The following is an 18,635-nucleotide window of genomic DNA, read 5'->3' on the forward strand; positions in this document are numbered from 1 at the left end:
AAAATAAAAAAAGACAAAACAAAACAAAACCTTCCCACTGGGAAAATAGTGGCTCACTGTAGATTTGGATCACAGTATAACTTGGGCTCATACTGTATTTTAACACTGGGAGAATGGTCTAGAATGGCCCTGTCCAACAGGGCAGCCACAAGTCACGCACGGCTACTGAGCACTTGAAATGTGGCTGGCCCAAACTGAGATGTGCCGTGAGTAAAAGTAAAAGTCTTAGCCTGAGTGACAAAATGTAAAATATCTCAATAATTTTTATATTGATGACATACTGAAATGCTAATATTTTTAGATATATTGGGTTAAAGAAATGTATTATTAAAATTGATTTCACCTCTTTCACTTTTTTTGCTAATGTGTCTAATAAGAATTGTAAAGTTGCTTATGTGGCTTGCATCCTACACAGCACTATTTTAGAAGGATAACGTCAAATTGATAACAATTCTCAAAAGAGAATTGCCCTTTTCTGCAATACTGAATTTTTTTTTTCTTTTTTCTTTACAAGAGGCAGGGGAGCCCAGTTAAGAGCCCAAGCTCTGGAGTGGCTGACCTTGAACGATAAGTTCTTTCTGCCAAATTGCTCTTCCAGAGGCTGCACATGCCCATAAGGTTTAAGGGTAGGTTTGCCCACGAGCCTCCAGCCTCTACCTGAGAAACCTTCCCCAACATCGCCACCTGCTGCCCACACTGGGAGATGGAGCCTTCCTATAACCAGCCCAGGTGCGGCTCCCAGCATGAAGGAGGGTCCCGCCCCTCTGCATCTACCCAGACTTCCCTGGACCATCTGTATGAAGAAAAGGGCAATGGAGGAACCAACTACTCTTTCCCGGTGAAGCAGCGGGTGCTGGGATGTGCCAGGTGCTTTATGCACAGGATTTTGCAGTCAGAGCAAGTTTTCATTTTGCCGGCTTTGCCACCTACCAGCCAGCTCCATGTCTATGACAAGTGACCACTCTGAGCCTCAGTTTCCTTACCTGCAAAATGGATATAATAATACCGAACTTCTAGGATGTGACTCTGAAAAACGTTAAGAGATATGAGTAGGTAACTTGCAGAAAAGAAAAGCAAATGGCTGGTGAAACATAAAAAGATGTTTCATCAAAGTCTTTAGAGAAATGCCCATAAGGCCAGATGCCCTTTTTTGCCCATCAGATTAGCTGATAACTGCATGTTGACAAGGATGTGGGAAAATGCAGGTTAAAACAGGTCACCCAGCTGTGCACATCAGGCAAACAAGTAGAAGGACTGATAGCATCCGGTGGGGAATGAGCAGGCTCCTTCCCTTTGGGTAGGCATGTGAACTGCTCCATCGTTTTGGAAATGATGCGGTAGTAGCTAATAAAAAAATTTAATGAGTATGCCCTTTGACCTGGCAAACCCACTTCCAGGAAACTGTCAGTGAGAAATAAAATCACCAGATGGTAGAAGAGATATCGGGACAGTAAAATACTATAATAGCCACACACACAAAAGGAAATAATTATAATTACCCTCTGGAGGGGGTTGGCTACCTAAATACTGACATGTAAGGGCTAGAAAGATGTTCATATTTTTATGTTAATTTTCTGTCCTTCTACTTTGCTGGATTCTTTTTATTTTTTATTTTTTTGCTTGAGTTAGTTGTACCACAGATTTTCTGGGGTTTTACAGGTATAGTATCAGATCATCTGCAAATAGGGAGTTTTATTTATTCTTTACCCATTCTTATATTGGTCATTGATTTCTCTTATCTAATTGCATTGGCTATAACTTCTAGAACAGTGGTCCCCAACCTTTTTGGCACCAGAGACCGGTGCTCCTATGAGAATCTAATGCCTGATGATCTGAGGTGGAGCTGAGGTGGTGATGCCAGCGCTGGGGAGCGGCTGCAGATACACCTCCTGCTGTGTGGCCCAGTTCTAACAGGCCAGGGACTGGCATCGGTCCGTGGCCCAGGGGTTGGGGACCCCTGCTCCAGAAGATGTTTGTTTGTATTGACAGGGGAGCATGGATCTATGTTGTTAAGTTAAAAAAAAAAAATTGCAAATAATAGATATGATCCTTTTTTGTAAATACACATGGAAACATTCTAGATATGTATATCTGTCTCAATGTGGAAAAAAGAAAAATATCCCTACAAAACTCTGTGAAGAGATACATATCAGCATGTTAACACTGGTTTCCATAGGAAGCTGGGCTTGTTAGAGTATTATTACTTTTTACTGTCTATCTCTATGAATAGTTTGTTAACCACAAGAATGTGTTTCTTAATTTGAATAATCTAATGTTAAAGTTTGGTCTTTAAAAACATATAAGTAAAGGAAATGAAGTGATGAGCGGTTGTGAACACTGAGACAATGCTTCATTAACCTGGTACCTGGAACATCGAAAGTGCTCAAATAGTGTTTTCTCTTATTACCTTAAAAATATATAAGTAAAGGAAATGAAGCGATGAGCAGTTGTGAACACTGAGACAATGCTTCATTAACCTGGCACCTGGAACATAGAAAGTGCTCAAAGATAGTGTTTTCTCTTATTACCTCAGCCGATCCTGACAGTCACCTTCTAGGAAGAGCCTACTCTTCCCCCCATTTTACAAATGAGATCCTTCACCTTGAGCTCGGACACACCCGCTGGGGTCCCTCAGTCTGCCCCACCGCCCACCAGGGCCCCCACGGCGCTTACCTACTGACAGGGAGCCCCGTGCCAGTTTGGGGAGCAGAAGGTCGAGCTGGCGGAAGGTATGGAAGACGTCGGCTGAGTGGATGCGGTCCTGGGCTTGGCTCTGATGGGTGCGTGGCAGTGCCTCGATTCCGTACAGAGTCAGGTAGCCGGCTCTGGGGGTGGCAAGCGATAGATCAGGGGTCCTCCTGGAGCCCTCCCGGCCAAGCCCTCCCATCACAGCCACACGCTTTTCTCCATTCACACACCCACATGAGCACCTGCCTTTCCTGCTACATGCCTGGACCGTTCTGGGCCGGTCACTGTGAGGAAAACGGACAAAGCCATCAAGGCCTCATGGAGCGGACACTCTATTGCAGGGGACAGACAACAGACAAGAGAAAGGAGAGGAGGAGTAATATGTCAGCGGGCGCTCAGAGGTGTGTGGGAGGGGGTGCAGGACGGGCTCACCCTTAAGCTGAACCCGGAAGGGTGAGGAGGAGCCGGCTAGGAAAGAACAGAGGGGAGGGATTCGAGGCGAAGGCCACAGCAAGTGCCCACGTCCTGAGGCAGGAAGGAGATGGGAGTGTCGAGGACGAGCAGAGTGAGCGAGGGTGACGGTGGGGCCGCATGGGGCCTCGCTGAGCGTGAGGGGACAGAGGCAGGGCCGGTCTGGGAGCTGGCAGGGCTGGGCACGCAGGGCAGGGCAGGGGTGGGGGCTGGACCTGAGGGGCCCCGGGGGTCTGAGCAGGAAAGGGGCAGGGCCTGGCGGGGTGTGGCACGCACACGTGGGCCGCACGCACACACACACCACCCGCAGGAACACTCCCAGAGGAAATGTTTTCACCACCGGCCACTTTGCTCCAGGAGCCCAGCCCCAGCCTCAGGCCCAGTGGCCTCAATGGGGGTGGGGGAACCTCAGGCTTTCGCTTTTTCCCCATGGCGGGAAGGGCCAGGGGGCCTCTGCGGAGAGAGGCCACAGAAGCCCCACTGCTCCCCCTGGAGCTCCTCCTAGTCCCTGGAGCACCCAGAGAGGGATCTTCCAGAGAACAGGGGAGGGGTGGACACAGGGTGAGGGAGGAGGCGGGGGCGGACGGCCTGTCTGTCCCAGTCTTGTCCCTTATCCACACTGTGCAGGCATGTGAGTGCCCTCAGTAAATGCTGCTGTCTGTCTGTGGCTGGCTGAGAGGGAGGAGGAGGGTAGATGGATGGTAGACAGAAGAACAGACAGGAGGGTGGGTGAGTGGGTGGGTGATGGATAGATAGATAGATGGGTGAGTGGCTGAATGGTCAGATGGATGGTTAGCTCTCAACCCTGAGAACACTGACCTTGGGAGAAAATTACAGGGTCATCATGACTCTGAGCTCAGTCATCCGGGCTACTGCCCACCCTTCCCCTACAGCCTCTCCGCTCCCCCTCAACCAGCTTTGGCTTCCATGCCGTCAGAGACGGAGAGCTCACAACCCTCCCATCCCACTGGACTAAGAGGAAACAATCCTGCCCTCAGAATAGCCGAGATGAGCTCGTTCCAGAGTCCACCCCGCTGGCCAGAGCCGCACCTCCACATCGGCCCAGGATTTCCTTCTCCTCGGGCCAGTCTGAAACATGTTTCGTTTGGTCAACCGAGTTCTCCTAAAAACAAACTGAACGTATGTTTAAACATTTGGGGAAATTCACACAAAATCTGGATTACCCCCTCATCTTGAAAAAGCACAGAATCTGGCCACCCGGAGCCTGCAGTCCGCCAGGCAACCCCAGGCGGAGGCTGAGTCACGGCGTTTTTAGAAATTTAATCGTGGCCTTTAGACAGGAACGAGCTGGCAGAGTCAGGCGATTCTCACCAGGCCCCGTGGTCTTCGTGACAGTGCAGTTAAACACCTGTCTCCATTTGTCACCCCGCTCGCCCTGGTGTTTCTCTTAAAGCAGAGAACTGTTTCTCTGGACATATATTTCTACCAAAATAGGGGACAAAAACATAACGCACCCCCCCCCAAAAAAAAACAAGAAGAAGGCCACCAGGTTTCACACCGTGGAAGTGAAGGCCTCTCCGATGGCACCTCCATAGCAGAATAACACGTTACCTGGCTCAGACAGACAGTAATTACATGTGCGTACACACGGAACCTACAGATGGCGCCAGGAGGAAAATAAAGCCTCAGTGGGGCTGAGTAATGAGGGGGCTATTATATTAAATGGGACGTCAGAACAGGCCTTCCTGAGGAGGTGACTCTTGAGATGAGACTCGAATGAAGTGAGGTGGGAGCCATGCAGACCCCTAGGGGACAGAAACTGCAAAGGCCTCGAGGTAGGTGCCCGCCTGGCCTGTCCAAGGATTATGACAGAAGGGTTCAGGGAAGGCCATGCTGGATCCCGTAGGCCAGGGTAAGAATTTGGGATGTGACTCAGAGAGCAGGAACCTGCGCAGGACGGGTTAGGAGATTTCAGCAGTGGCATCTCATGGTTTGGGGCCATGTGCACCTCCATCGGTGACTCTGTCATCCAACCCGCCCACCCCTTTCTATTTTGGGGGCTACAGATGGCGATGAAAAGGCCCTAGGCCACCAGGCCAGGAGGCAGGAGCTCCGGCACAGGTCTCAGGCCCTGAAGACTCGGAACCCATTGACCTCTGACGCCCTACACTGCGCCTGCTGTCACCATGGGCCTAAAAGGGCCCAGCTGCCACCACATCGCCCCCACCGCCCCCAGAGCCACAACTTCCTGACTTCTTTGCCCTCATGGAGACACAGGGTGGCAGGAGCCGGGAGACCCAGGAGGTGCCCTCTGTGATCCTGCTGGGTGCTTTTAGCTGCCCCTCTACCTCAGCCTCCCCACCATGCGATGACAGGGTGGACCAAACCAGCATCACCCAGACCAGTCACAGCCCTGGGCAGAGTCTGCACCGTTCCAGGGAGAAGTGAGAAAGATGTGGGCCTCTTACGTAGCAAGGCTCAGGCTTGACAGGGCAAGCTCTGCGGCCAGCCCTGTCAGGCCCCTATCCATGGGACTCTGGGCAAATGGCTTCAGCTCTCCAGACCTGTTTTCTCATCTTTCGAGTGTAGTTTGTAAAGTACCAGCCTCACAGAGCTGTTGTGAGGATTAAATGCACTAACACACACCAAACCTACACATATGCACACACATGTCCCAAATGTGCCTGTGTGCCCATATGTGTCAGCACATGCCTGTCCTTTATTCTGAAACTGTGTCGCTCTAATTTTTTAGAGTGGTTGAAATGTCTTTTCTTTTGTGAAATGCTACTCAATTAATGGCACCACCAAAAATCAATGAACTGCCCCTGCTCTTGCCCTCCCCCGCTGTGGCCATGTTCCTCCAGCCCCACAACCGCCCTGACCAAAGCCTTCGGCAGGTCCCATCAACTCCACCCCCACCCCAAACTCTCAGCATCTCCCTGTCATCTCCCTGGTCCAGGCCGCCGTTCTCACCGGAACAACTCCAGCAGCCTCCTTACAAGTCCTCCTGCTTCTCTCTCACTGGCACACACCCGACCTGTGGCCTAGTCTCCATCCGGCAGACAAATAGAGTCTTTAAAACTCCAAGTGCAATCACGTCAAGCCTCTGCGTAAACCCCCAATGTCACTCATCTTACTTAGAATAAATGCCAAAGGCCCCTTTTCGGCTTGTGTCTCCTCGACAACTCGCAGACCGAGCCAGGTAAATACTTGGGGTCCCAGATGTAAATGTCATCTTGCAGTCTTTGTTCTGAGTGTCCCAAACTGCTCCCCTATGCACCACCGCCTCATAGCTCCCAAGCCACGATTAATGGCTGACCCGGATCCAGAGAGCTGGGCTCCACTCGGGGGAGTGGGGGCTGCTTGGGCTCACCTGAGCAGAGAGCTGTAGGAGAAATCGAGGAGACCCATCTCATGCCAGCCACTGCCCGCTTCCGTGGTGTCGCCCAGCAGGACATTGCGGAGGTTGGTATACATGGCTTCGGTGAGTGCCTGGAGGTCTCTGTGGAGGAGTGTCCTGAGGCAGGGGACAAAGCAGTGAGAGCACAGCTTCTAGAGGGAGAGCACACGGGCAGGTCCCTCCCCCCACCGCAGGGTCCTGGGGCTCCAGTTCTCGCTGGCAATGGAGGCCTTTGGAAGACTAGCTCAAACAAGATGGCGTTATGATTACCATCATCCTCAACACTGACGGCCGTGACTATTCACTGTGCTAAGTAAGCATAACGATCTCCTTTCACCTTTTGACAACCTGAGAGAGAACAGTTGCTATTATGATGCCATTTTACAGACAGAAACTCAGGGACATAGACGAAAGTCACTTGCTGGAGGCCACCCGGCCAGTAACTTATACAGCTGGGATTAAAACCCTGCTCCGTCCAGCTCCGGAGTCTGAACTCTTAGCCACCACAGTCTGTCCCTCCTCGGGGCACACACGCTTGAATAAGGAACCCACAGACTTCTGAAAGACAGAGAACTAAGACACCAGCACTTTCTCCTTGAGTCTCAAAGTCAGGGAGACCTGTTTGGATGGTTTAAGCGTCTCCTCACCAAGGACTGTTAATGAGACATGACCCCAAGTGAACATGACACGAGGAGTGAGAGGATCTGGCTGGTGACCTGGTCATCGTGTGTGCCAGGGAGTCTGAGATGAGAACTGGATCTTGGGGGCATATGTGGCCAAAGCTAGAAGCCCCTCTGTACTGAGTCTCCACAATACAGGGTCAACACTGAGCCATGCCTGAGGGCATGATTAGAAGCCAAGAAAGGTGGGATCTTATATCTAAGTTTAAGGCCTCTCTACAACCTGTGCAGGGATCTAGACCAGAAGGGGCACCAGGACACCCAGTAGACAGTGCCCTTGGAACAGCGCAGCGTCCATGTCCAACAGCGACACCTTGTGGCAGCAACAAGTGCTGGAGTACAGGTAAGGCACTCCAGCTCTTTGTCGCCACCTGCTGTTTGCAGATGGGATGGGTCCCTTCAGACTGCGTAAACCCCTGGGTTCTTGGATAACTCAGGAGCGGAGAAGTTCCAGAGGCGTTCCATGAACTTCCAGGTAATAAAAGCTTTTGGATGTTCAAGTTCGAACATTGTTGCAATAACAATAGGCATGAGCCACATGAGATAAGGTGTGTGAAGGGTTTAGCACAGCACCTGGCACACTGTAAGCGTTCAATAAATGGGAGCTGGCATAGTGATGGACCTTGATCCAGCTGTCCCCGACCCCACTACAGGCACTAGTCCTCGACAGAGACATCAGCCTTCAACAGATGTAGCGACCATGCCCAGATGTCATACCAGCTCATGAGAAATTCCCAGAAACTGTAGGGGGCAGACACTGGAGGAAACGGGTCTTCCCTAGGTAGTGGGGTGGGATGCAGTGAACTTTGACTCTTGTTATCAATGGGACTTCATGATCCCCTGGAATGGCAGGACCCAGGACACTCAGCCTTAGAAGTCCTCCTAGCAGCTGTCCCACAAAGCCAAGGCCGAACTGGGCACTGCTTCTCCTCAGAGTTCACCTCATAATGCTGGCCTTTCCTCGACTTTGGCAGTCCTGCAAAACTCAGCCTTCTAGATTCTTCTTACTCCAGGATGTGACTCTTCCTAGAGACAGATCACTAAAGGTGACCCTCAGACTGTGTGACTCTTTAGGGGTGGATATGCAGCATCTCGCATCTCATTTCCTCAGTATCTTGGGTGGAAGACAATAGGCTGTGGGGTCTGCAGACCTGAGTTCAAATCCTAGCTCTGCCACTTACTAGCACTAGACCTTGGCTAAGTCACTTCCCTTCTCTGAGCTTCAGTTTCCTCCTCTGTAAATGTGAAAGTGCACTATCAAACGCCTGGTATATGGTAGGTGTCCTCAGACGATGGTTGGCATCATTCTGTGCCCTCTGAATCTAGGATGGTGACCACTGTATAGCAGGTTCCCGGATGTTTGCTGGACGAGTAGAATAAATGTGCTCACACATCCTTTTGCTGAAATAAGTATTCCTATGTTTCAGGACCTGCACCACTTGCTAGCTGTGTGGCCTAGGGCAAGTCATTTCTCTTCTCTGAACCCCAATGTCCTCATCTATAAAATGGGGCTATAAGTTACCTACCCTCCTGGGGCTATAAGTTACCTACCCTCCAGCATTTCTGTGAAGACTAATAGGCTCATGTACGATGCCTGGCACAGAATATGAACTCAAAACTATTGATCACCTCACCCACCTCCCGTCATTTTACAGGTACGGAAACAGGCTCAGAGATGGACTGGCTTGTCCAAAGTCACAAGGGTAGAAAGGGGTGGGGCTGGGATTTGCATCTAGGTCTGACTGACCCAAATCCTGGTCTCCTCCTACTAAAATCAGATCTGCCTCCTAAGGAGGAGAGAGTTCTTCTTGAGCCCAACTCTTCTGGGTTGTTTTTAATTTTGTTTCTGTTTGTTTTCTCTCAACAAAATGTCTTTACTGGACCCCTGTTGTGGAGACGAGGGTGACGTGAACTACGCAGGTAGAAGCAGATCGGCCCCCCCTGGCCCGCCCAGTCACCGTCTCCGGCCACTCACGGTTTCATCTTGGCCTTCTCATCACTGGGGTTGTAATGTGGAAGCTGCACATCGAAAATCCTCTCCATGAGGAAGATGGCATAGGCGTGGAAATCCAGCTTGGTGCGAGGCTCCCACACCACCGAGTCGTAGGAATGTGGGTCCAGGAGGACGGTGATGTACCTGCCCCCCACCAGTACCTGGGAAGTTGGCCAGATAGAATGAGGAGTATCACTATGACAACGGCTGCTCTCAGTGGTCAAGGACTTACTCCGTGGCAGGTGCTGGCCCCACTATGTACTGAATGGATGATGCTCTCTCATCTACCCCTCACGACCACTCTGCGAGGAGAGGACCATCATTCACCCATTTATAGCTAAAAAGTGAGGCTTACAGAAGTCACATGATGTGCCCAAGATCTCAGGCAGCTGAGAGGTGGCAGAGCTAGTACTGGAATTCTGCACCTTTTTGAACCAAAGGTTGTGTTCTTAACCGTCTCACTCTTAAGCACCTGCCACGGTTATCTTGGTTATTGTCATATCTCTAGCAGCCAGGAGAGAGTCTGCCCACAGAAGGCAGAAGATGGATGTGTGTGCATCATAGGTGAATGGATTGGATGGATGGATGGATGGATGGATGGATGGATGGATGGATGGATGGAAGGATATTGGTGGGTAAATGCAGATGGATAGATTATAGGTGAGTGAATGGATAGATAGATGGATAAACGAATGGAGGAAGAAAGGTAGGACAGACGGATGGATGGATGCTGCTGGGTATATGCGAGTGGATGTGTAAGTAATACTCACTTCTTTGGGAGGTCGGGCTCTATATGTAACATGCTGTCCCAGAAGGAAAGGAAGCAGCTCTGGAGAGCTGTAACCCTACAGACAAGAGCTGAGCATTTCTCCTCAAATGTTTGTGCAGGGGTCACACAAAACTACCCACCTACCTCGACCCCGTCTTCAGAGTGTGATTTTTGCGTCGTGTTAATCAAACTCACTTATAAAATACAGGCCGATAGCCGAGAAAAAATTGCTATTAGAAGGATTGTTAGATGAGTGGATAAATGGAAAGAAAGCTCACTGAATGCATCTTGGAAGGAACGATGGGTGGGTGGGTAGTTAGAGGTTGGTGGAAACTAAATGTACAGATGAATGTTGGGTACGTGGATGGCAAGATGCTAAGTGGATATTGGGTAAACAGACTGAAGGACAAATGCTGGATTGGGAAAGAAGTTGGGAAGGATACATGGAAGGTAGATGGACCAGTGGTAGTTGTTTGAGTAGATACTGAAGGGGTGGATAGATGGAGATATAAATAAATATTTATTGAATGGATAGATAACTGGACGCTGAGTAGAAAGTGGCAGGGGGGTAGAGACATGGGTAGATAAATGGAAGAATGAAAGTTGGTGGAAATTGAATATATGAATGGAAGTTGGATGGGTGTAGGTACACCAGTGGAAGAACGCTGGATAAATTTGGGTAGACAGATGGAGGGATAGATGATGGACAGATATTGGAAAAGTATATAGAAAGATGGATGGATGAGTGGATAGATGGAGGTTTGACGGAAATATATGAACGAATGTTGGGTGGATATTAGGATGGAAGGATGCTGCTTAGATATTGGGTAGATAGGCAGAATGATAGCTGTTAGATGGATGGGTGGATTGTAGAGATGGACGTTGAATAAATGGATAGAGGTCAGTTAGATTTATGTACAATTATCAGATGGATATTGAATGACTTCATAGCTTGATGTTGGGAAGATGCTAGAGGTATGATAATGAAGAGATGGACGTTACATAAGCACTGGATGTACAGTTGTATAGAAATGGATAGAAAGTTAGCTGGACCACTAGATAGATGATGGATGAGTAGGTTAGTACACAGATTGATCCCGAAGGAATCCCTCAACACCAGGTATGACAGGCCCAGCTGCTCATCCCTGCCCCTCCCAAGAGGCACAAGAGGTACTTACAGTAAAAATATCACCATGCTTCTCCTTCATCCTAGTGAGGAAGCTGGCAGCATCTTTTCCAAACTCCAAAGCATGGCCTAACCAGGGGATACTGCCCAGGTCCAGGGGAGGCTCACCAGGTCGCCTGCAGAAGCCACGGCATTTATCACCATTTGATAAAGCAGGGAAGAGGATAGAGTCTGTAGGGTGTGGGGTGTAATTTTAAATCGAGGGTGCAGGGAAGGCTTCCGAGGGGACATTTGCCCAAAGACCTGAAGGTGGTGAGGGCAGGAGCCACGTGGTTACCTCGAAGAAGAACCTTCTAGGCAGAGGGCACAACAAGCCCTGAGCTCAGATCACGCCTGATGTATTCAAAGAACAGTACCGAGGCCAGTGTGGCTGGACTGGAGGGAGCAAGAAGTCCCAGAGACTGAGGCCAGCGCCGTCATGGGGCCCAGAACCATGCGGGCCTTCTTGGCAGCTGCAAGGGCTGTAGCTTTGTCTCTGAGTGAGGTGGGTGCTGGAGGAGTGTGGGGAAGCATAAAGACATGATTTGGGTTAGGTTTTATAGGATCTTTTTGGCTGCTCAGTAGAGAATGGACTGTAGGGGTCTGACAGCAGAAGCCTGGGGACCAGTTGATCGAGGTGGTCATTTCTCGGTGGGTGGGAGAGCTTTCCAGAACCCAGCAGTTTAAAGAGTTCTCTGTTTGAGCCAGTATGGACCAGGGTTTTGGTATCGCATCCTCCCTGTCATGCCCACAGAGGAAGAATGAGAGTGGAGAGCGCAGCTGAAGGAAGACAGAAGGACCAGCCTCTGACCCCGACTGCCCTTGGACGTGTATCTCAGGTGGCCAGAGGCCAGGCCCGTGGCCTCCGGAGATGCCCCAGGGGTGCATGCTAGCTCAGCCAGGGGCTGGGAAGTTTGCGTGTGTGTGATATGCGGTGTCAGCATCCCCTGTGAGGGCAGGGGGACTCCTCTGAGAATTTAATAACGACACTTACAGCTCACTGTGCTCCTGAGAATTCTAAGATGACCCACAATGACCTACGCCCCGTATAATCCCCTCCTACTGAGTGGGGGATAGACGGGATAGCTGACTTGAAGAAAACAATTCTCCTTAGTGGGCCTGACCTAATCAGGTGGAGACAGAGCTTACATAAGACAGGGCTCTTCCTGGCAAAAGAGACTCAAAGTATGAGAGAGACTGGACACCAGGGAGAGTCTCTGTGGCTGGCTTCAAAGATGGAAGGTGCCACATGGCAAAGAGTGCAGGTGGCCTCTAGGAGCTACGAGGGGACCTTGGCTGACTACGAGCAATGAGATGGGGACCTCAAGTCTCACAACCACGAGCAACTGAATTCAGCCACGCTCTTCCCTGGAGGTTCCCGGCAGGGAGGCAGCTGGGCCTCCGCCTTGATTTCAGCCTTGTAAGACTCTGAACAGAGAGAACCCAGCCACACCACACTTGACTTAGGACCTGCCCTTATGCTGCACTCGAACTGGGCCCTGCCCTTGGCTAAGCATTTAATATACGAACACTCATATCCCCTACCCCCGCCCCCTGAAGGAGGTACTAGAAGTCGAGGAGAACGGCATCGTGATCGGAAAATGGGCCTCATGATACTGCAGGGCTGGCGCTTACAGTGGACCCCTTGAAGGGCCCTAAATCTAAGCTAAGACCCCTGTTTTAGCCTTAGAATGATCAGAACCACAGAAATGCAGAAAGCTCTTGTTCGCCGAGCGAGTGAGTGATTGAGTGAATCATCCTCTTCTCACTGTGGATTCACAAACCCCTTCAACAAGTATTAACTATAAAGGAGGCACCGTTCTGCCCGCTGGAGACACAGCAGACGAGGCCCTGACCTCATGGGGCTTCCACGCTAATGAGGCGAGATAGACAACGCACAGAAAAAGCAGCCTCTTTTCAGAGAGTGAGACGTGTGATGAAGAAAATAAAAGAGCTGCAACTTGACAATGAAAAGGTAAATAACCCAATGAAAACACGCACAGAGGATGCGAACGGACATTTCTCCAAAGAAGATACGCAGTAAGCGCACGAAAAGACACCCGACATCATTGTCACCGGGGAAATGCAGGTCGAAACCACAAAGCAGTACCACTTAACGCCCACTGAGATGATCATAATTTACAGAAAGAGAGAGACAGCAAGAGAGACAGAAAGAGGGAGGAGGGGGGAGGAGGAGGGGGGAGGGAGAGAGGAAGGGGGGAGGAAGAGGAGAGGAGGAGGAGAGGAGGAGGAGGAGGAGGAGGCGGAGGCGGAGGCGGAGGCGGAGGCGGCGTATTGCTGGCAAGAATGCGGACAAATTGGAATCCTCATGTATTTCTGGCAGTGATGTAAAATGGTCCAGCCACCCTGGAAACCAGCCTGGCTGTTCCTTCAACGGTTTAACAGAGTTACCATACAACCTAGTGATATCTCCCAAAGAATTAAAGACATATGTTCACACATAAACTCATACACTATTGTTCATAACAGCATTATTCATAATAGCTCAAAAGTGGAACCACCCAAATGTCCATTGACTGATGAATGAATAAACAAAATGTGCCCTGCTCATGCCTTGGACATTATTCAGCCATAAAAAGGAATGCAGTACTAAATCATGCTACAACGTGGAAGAACCTCAAAACCATTATGCTACGTGAAAGAAGCCAGACACGGAAGGCCGTATCTTCTGTGATTTTATTTCTACAGAATGTTCAGAATGGGCAAATCAGTAGAGAGAGAAAGTAGATTAGTGGTTGCCAAGGGCTGACGGGAGGGGCGGATGGGGAGTGATGAATAATGGTGCTTTTTGGAGTGATGAAAATATTCTGGAGTTAGAGAGTGGTGATGGTTGCACAATCCTGTGACTATACTAAAAACCACTAAGTTGTATACTTTTAAGGGGTGAATTTTATAGTGTGTGAATTCTACCTCGTTAAAGCAAAAGAAAGAAGGGTGGCCTGAGATGGCGAGGGGGGCCTCGTGTAGAGGTGGTCGGGGAGGGCCTCTTCAAGAAGGCGCCGTGTGAGCAAAGTCCCCAAGGATGAGAAGGGAGCTCGGTGGAAGAGAGAAGAGCATTACAGGCAGAGGGAACAGCAGGTGCAAAGGCCCTGAGGCCGGAATGCGCGTGGCGAGGTTCCACGACAGCAGGAGCTGGTGTGGCTGGGGTGGAGAATGGGGGGTGGGAGGTAGGCGAGGACCTTGGAGATGACCTGTGGACCGTGAGGGCCTGAAGGCCAAGGACGGTGTCTGGTTTGTATGCCAAGTGAGGTGGGGATCGGTGGAGGTTTGAAGCAGGAGTCGGGAATTGACATGGTTATGTTGTTAAAAGTTTGCAACAGAGAGAGAGGCTGGAGGGAGAAATGTCAGAGACTAATGCGATGACCCAGGAGAGCCACGTGGTGGGAGCGGGGGCCACGGTCCCCAGTGAGCCCAGCCAGGCACCCAGCCGGCCCGCTTCCAGCGGTCCAGGGGAAGACTAACTTCTCTTCACCCTTCTTCCCCTCCCTCTGCACCGTGGCCTCCTGCTCCCTCAGTCTGGCTGTCCCCCAACATAAACCCCAAGGGTAGGACAAGTGATAAGCAGAGAGACTGGCCAGAATGGAGGGCTGGGGTTTGGGAAACATGAGAGCAGAACCGGAGATGAGATTTGAGGGCGCCAGGAAGTGCCTCCCCCAGTCGGCCCCTCCTCTGTCGCTCGCCCCAACTCTGCCCCCGAGTCTATCACTGAGGAGACTCTCAAGTCACAGGTCTGGGGTTCTAAGGGGGTGCAGGAATGATGCCAGGACCTGTCCTTTCCCGTTCTCTCTTTGCAAGGCTCTGGGTCAAGGCAGCTCCCTCCGAAGGCCTCACTTAAAGGCAAAGTGTCGCCGTGGCAGAGCCTGGGGTGGGAGTAACCCGTTCGGCCAGTTCGCAGCAGCCCAGGGAGACGGGACTCGGAGCAGCCTTTTTTGTACAACAGACAGGAGGTCAGAGACCAACTTCAGCACCAAACTTCCTGGCTTCAAATCCCAGCCCTGCTTCTTGCTGTCTGACTTTGCTTCTCCGTGCCTCAGTTTCCTCATCTGAGAAACAGGAGTAACAACACTATTGACCACATCAGGCTGTGATGCAGATGGAGGGAGTTAAGAGAACAGTGAGTACCCGGCACCTCGTAACTGGGGAGCAGCTGGAGGAGTCTGAGAAACAGGACCAGTTAGACACTGGGTGCCACTTACTGAGGAACAACGAAATGTCAGGCACTATGCATTTTCCAAAGGTTTCCTCGCTTGGAATTAATGGCTAATACCTAATGAGCTCTGTCACTCTACTAGGAAGTAACTATTACTATCAAGCTTGTTTTATAGCAGACTAGACCAAGGCACAGAGGGGCTGAATCACTTGCCCCAGAACCCACAGTGGAGGATCTGGGCTTCTAATCCAGGCAGATCTGGCTGTGGAGATGCTACCCTGGCCCCAAGTCACCCCAAGTGGACATCTGCATCCCCACTTTGCAGATAAGGAAACTGGGCCCAGAGAGGTTCCAGCTACTTGCCCAAAGCAGGGCCTGAGATCCTCCAAGACGTCTTTGAGGACGTAGGTGCCCTACCCTTTATCCTGGCTGCTGCCTGGTATTATTTCTGGCAGCTTTTATCTTTCCCCAGAAAAGTCCCAAGGAGGTGCAGACAAAGGCAGGAAGCTGGGAGCCCAGGCGTCTGACCCTCGATGTGGCTGCCTGCCGGCTTCTCCAGCCCCAGGCCCTGAATCTGACTCAGGCTCAGGCCACATTCCAGGGTGACTCAGCCACGGCCAGGTCAGCGGGGGCGAGGGAGGCTCTATTTCGGGGTCTGCGGTCTCTAGCCTTCCCACTGACACTCTCACTGTTTTGAGGCACTGCCAGGCCCTGGGGCACGAACATACTGCTTGACGGTCTCATTCCCAGCTTCTTCCGGGTTCAGACACCGAGGCCCCTTGTCTAACTCTCCCCTTCCGCGTTGATTCCCATCAGGTGCATTCTTCCCAAAACTGCCCATTCCTCCCTCACAGACCCCATTGCCAACCCTGCCACCTGTCTCTTTCCACTCCACCCTTTGGAAGTCAGGGGAGAGGGTCAAGGATGGATATATATCATCTGCTTTGTGTCTCTTAAAGTATTACACCTTTACAAGATGAAATTTCCATGAGGGCAGGTACTAGCTGTTGACCCCAGCACTTAGAATAGTGCCTGCCACACAGTAGGCCCTTAATAACTATGTGTCAGATGAATAAATCACGTGTGCAGTTGGTGGCTCTCAGAGTTGCTAAGAGGGTCCAGGGAGACAGTGCAGGTTGAGCATATAGGATCATCCATGTTGTGGGTCGCCCACAGCAGAGGCTGCATCATTTAGCTGTGCAATATTGGTGGGTTTCTCGAACTCTCTGTCCAGTAGTTTCAACTTAATTCAGGGCCTCGGGCTCCAGCAGGATTTAATGGAGGAACAGAAGGGGTCTGGTTTCTGCCCTGCTGGGTTAAAACAACCTGAGCTTCTGTTTACACTGCTTAACCCATCGCTTCTCCAGGGTTCACCCACAGGCTGTCTGCCGTTAACCAAGAGTCTCCCTAACTCCTACCACTCCCCGTTCTCACTGCCTCTCACTGGGTAGAAAAAATATGTGGCTATCTTGCTTTAGGTTTTGTTTTCCTATTTTTTGTAATAGACACAGATTCAGAGAATTGTTTCTTGACATAAGGAAAAACAGTAGAGCAAGTATAGTGATAAATAAAACAGCTGCATGTTGGAGAGGCAATAGGGAGTGGTGGGGACTGTGGCAAGGCTTAGAGTGGGCTCTACTTTTAAGTCCCAAGCAAATGTTCTAGAGTAGCAGTCCCCAACCTTTTTGGCACCAGGAACCGGTGCTCCTATGAGAATCTAGTGCCTGATGATCTGAGGTGGAGCTGAGGCGGTGATGCTAGCGCTGGGGAGCAGCTGCCAATACAGATGAAGCTTTGCTCGCTCCCTTGCCCACCACTCACCTCCTGCTGTGTGGCCCAGTTCCTAACGGGCCACAGACTGGTACCAGTCTGCGGCCCAGGGACTGGAGATCCCCGTTCTAGATCTTCCGATTTTTCACAAGAAGCTGGAAATCTGGAGTTTTGTGTATGGAATATTCTAGTTCTCTCCCCTTGTGCTGTGTGGTACACACCGGACCCATTTGAGGCTAAACCCAGCCATGGACCACTGTTTAGTGACTTCTGATTGGTGTATGTCGGAATGAGACAGATTTCTTTGTGCCTAGAAATTCTGTGTCCTGCCAGGGCCCAGATCAGCCCCTGAGCCACCAGGAATCCTCACTTGATGCCGCTTGTGGCCGCTGGTCCCCCAGAAAAGGGGCTTCCCACCCAAAAGACCTCTTCCAATGCTCCCTGCAGTCACACAAGCCCCAAGAGGAAGAGATGTACTCAGCATGGAGAAGTGCCTGGGGTGTGAGAGACCAGCTATGTGATCCAGCTCAAGAGTACAGACAGAAATGAGGGCCAGAAAGCCAAGAAGAATGTTTCTGATATGCACATGGCAGGTCCCAGCCTCCGTGGGCACAGAAATCAGATTGACATGCATTCTGAGATATTTAGTGGTGAGATATTATGACATCTGTAATTTTTTATAAAAATGTTAATTATCATCAAATCAAGGTGATGGGCAGATGGGAGTTCTTATGCTATTTTTCCTATATTTCTATATACTTGAAATTTTTCATAAGTAAATTTTAAAAAAAAGAAAAACAAAGTGTGAAGACGGAGTTGTCGATCGAAGTAGTGCTTTTATCTTTTTACTGGGAAAAGTATAAATTTTGGAACGGGCTAAATGTGAAATATAATTTTATCGTAGCCTTAAGGAGGTCACTTAGGCTTTTTAGGTCTGTGCTGTAAGATGGGGTTATGAACATGACCTTGGGGGTCTGTCTGTCAGGAGGAAGGAATGAGCCAACACAGGTACAGGGCATTGCTTGTTTTGACCCAAACTTTGAATCACCATCTATACAGCACCAGCATCATCCACCTCTTTTCCCAACACTCAATTATTTGTCCTTAAGAATCTTCTGGTGGTAGCTGCATCTTACTATCTTAACATCATGCGGTTCTAAGACTTTTGAGCACTCAGATCACAAATACCCTGTGTGGGAAGAGTGAGAACTCATTCTTCCTGGGAATTAAAATTTCTTGCAGCCCAGATTTTTAACCCAGGCAGACCCTGGAAACATCGCTTGGCCTCTCTGAGCCTCAGTTTCCTCCTCTGTAAAATGGGGGTAATAAGAGATCCCTCGCCCAGTTTGGAGGAGAAAATTAGATTGGGGGCCTAAACTGGGGTCCCCATGGGGTCTTCCCAGGGTCCACGCAACTGCCCTCCAGCTGTCAGTGACCCGCATACCCACACTTTCCCTAATACCCACTGTTGGCCTTCCTAAGCCTCTCAGATATAAAATTCAAGACTCACCCTCGCTCAAAGATAAATTAGCTCTCTGCACTGATAGCAAGAGTTAGCTAAAATAGC

General features: G+C 50.3%; 1 protein-coding gene across 1 annotated transcript in view; it reads right to left on the reverse strand.

Moving 5' to 3' along the window:
* PTGIS (prostaglandin I2 synthase) overlaps positions 1-18,635 on the reverse strand; it is a 38,609-nt gene that overhangs the window by 17,577 nt on the left and 2,397 nt on the right. The window contains exons 2-5 of the mRNA XM_039864565.1: positions 11,141-11,264; positions 9,176-9,354; positions 6,494-6,637; positions 2,674-2,825 (exon numbers count right to left, since the gene is read on the reverse strand). Of these exons, the coding sequence (XP_039720499.1) occupies positions 2,674-2,825; positions 6,494-6,637; positions 9,176-9,354; positions 11,141-11,264 (599 nt within the window). The remainder of the gene's footprint in view (positions 1-2,673; positions 2,826-6,493; positions 6,638-9,175; positions 9,355-11,140; positions 11,265-18,635) is intronic.

The sequence above is a fragment of the Pteropus medius genome, unplaced genomic scaffold (genome assembly GCF_902729225.1).
Source record: "Pteropus medius unplaced genomic scaffold, Ma_sr-lr_union100, whole genome shotgun sequence".
NCBI classification, from domain to species: domain Eukaryota; kingdom Metazoa; phylum Chordata; class Mammalia; order Chiroptera; family Pteropodidae; genus Pteropus; species Pteropus medius.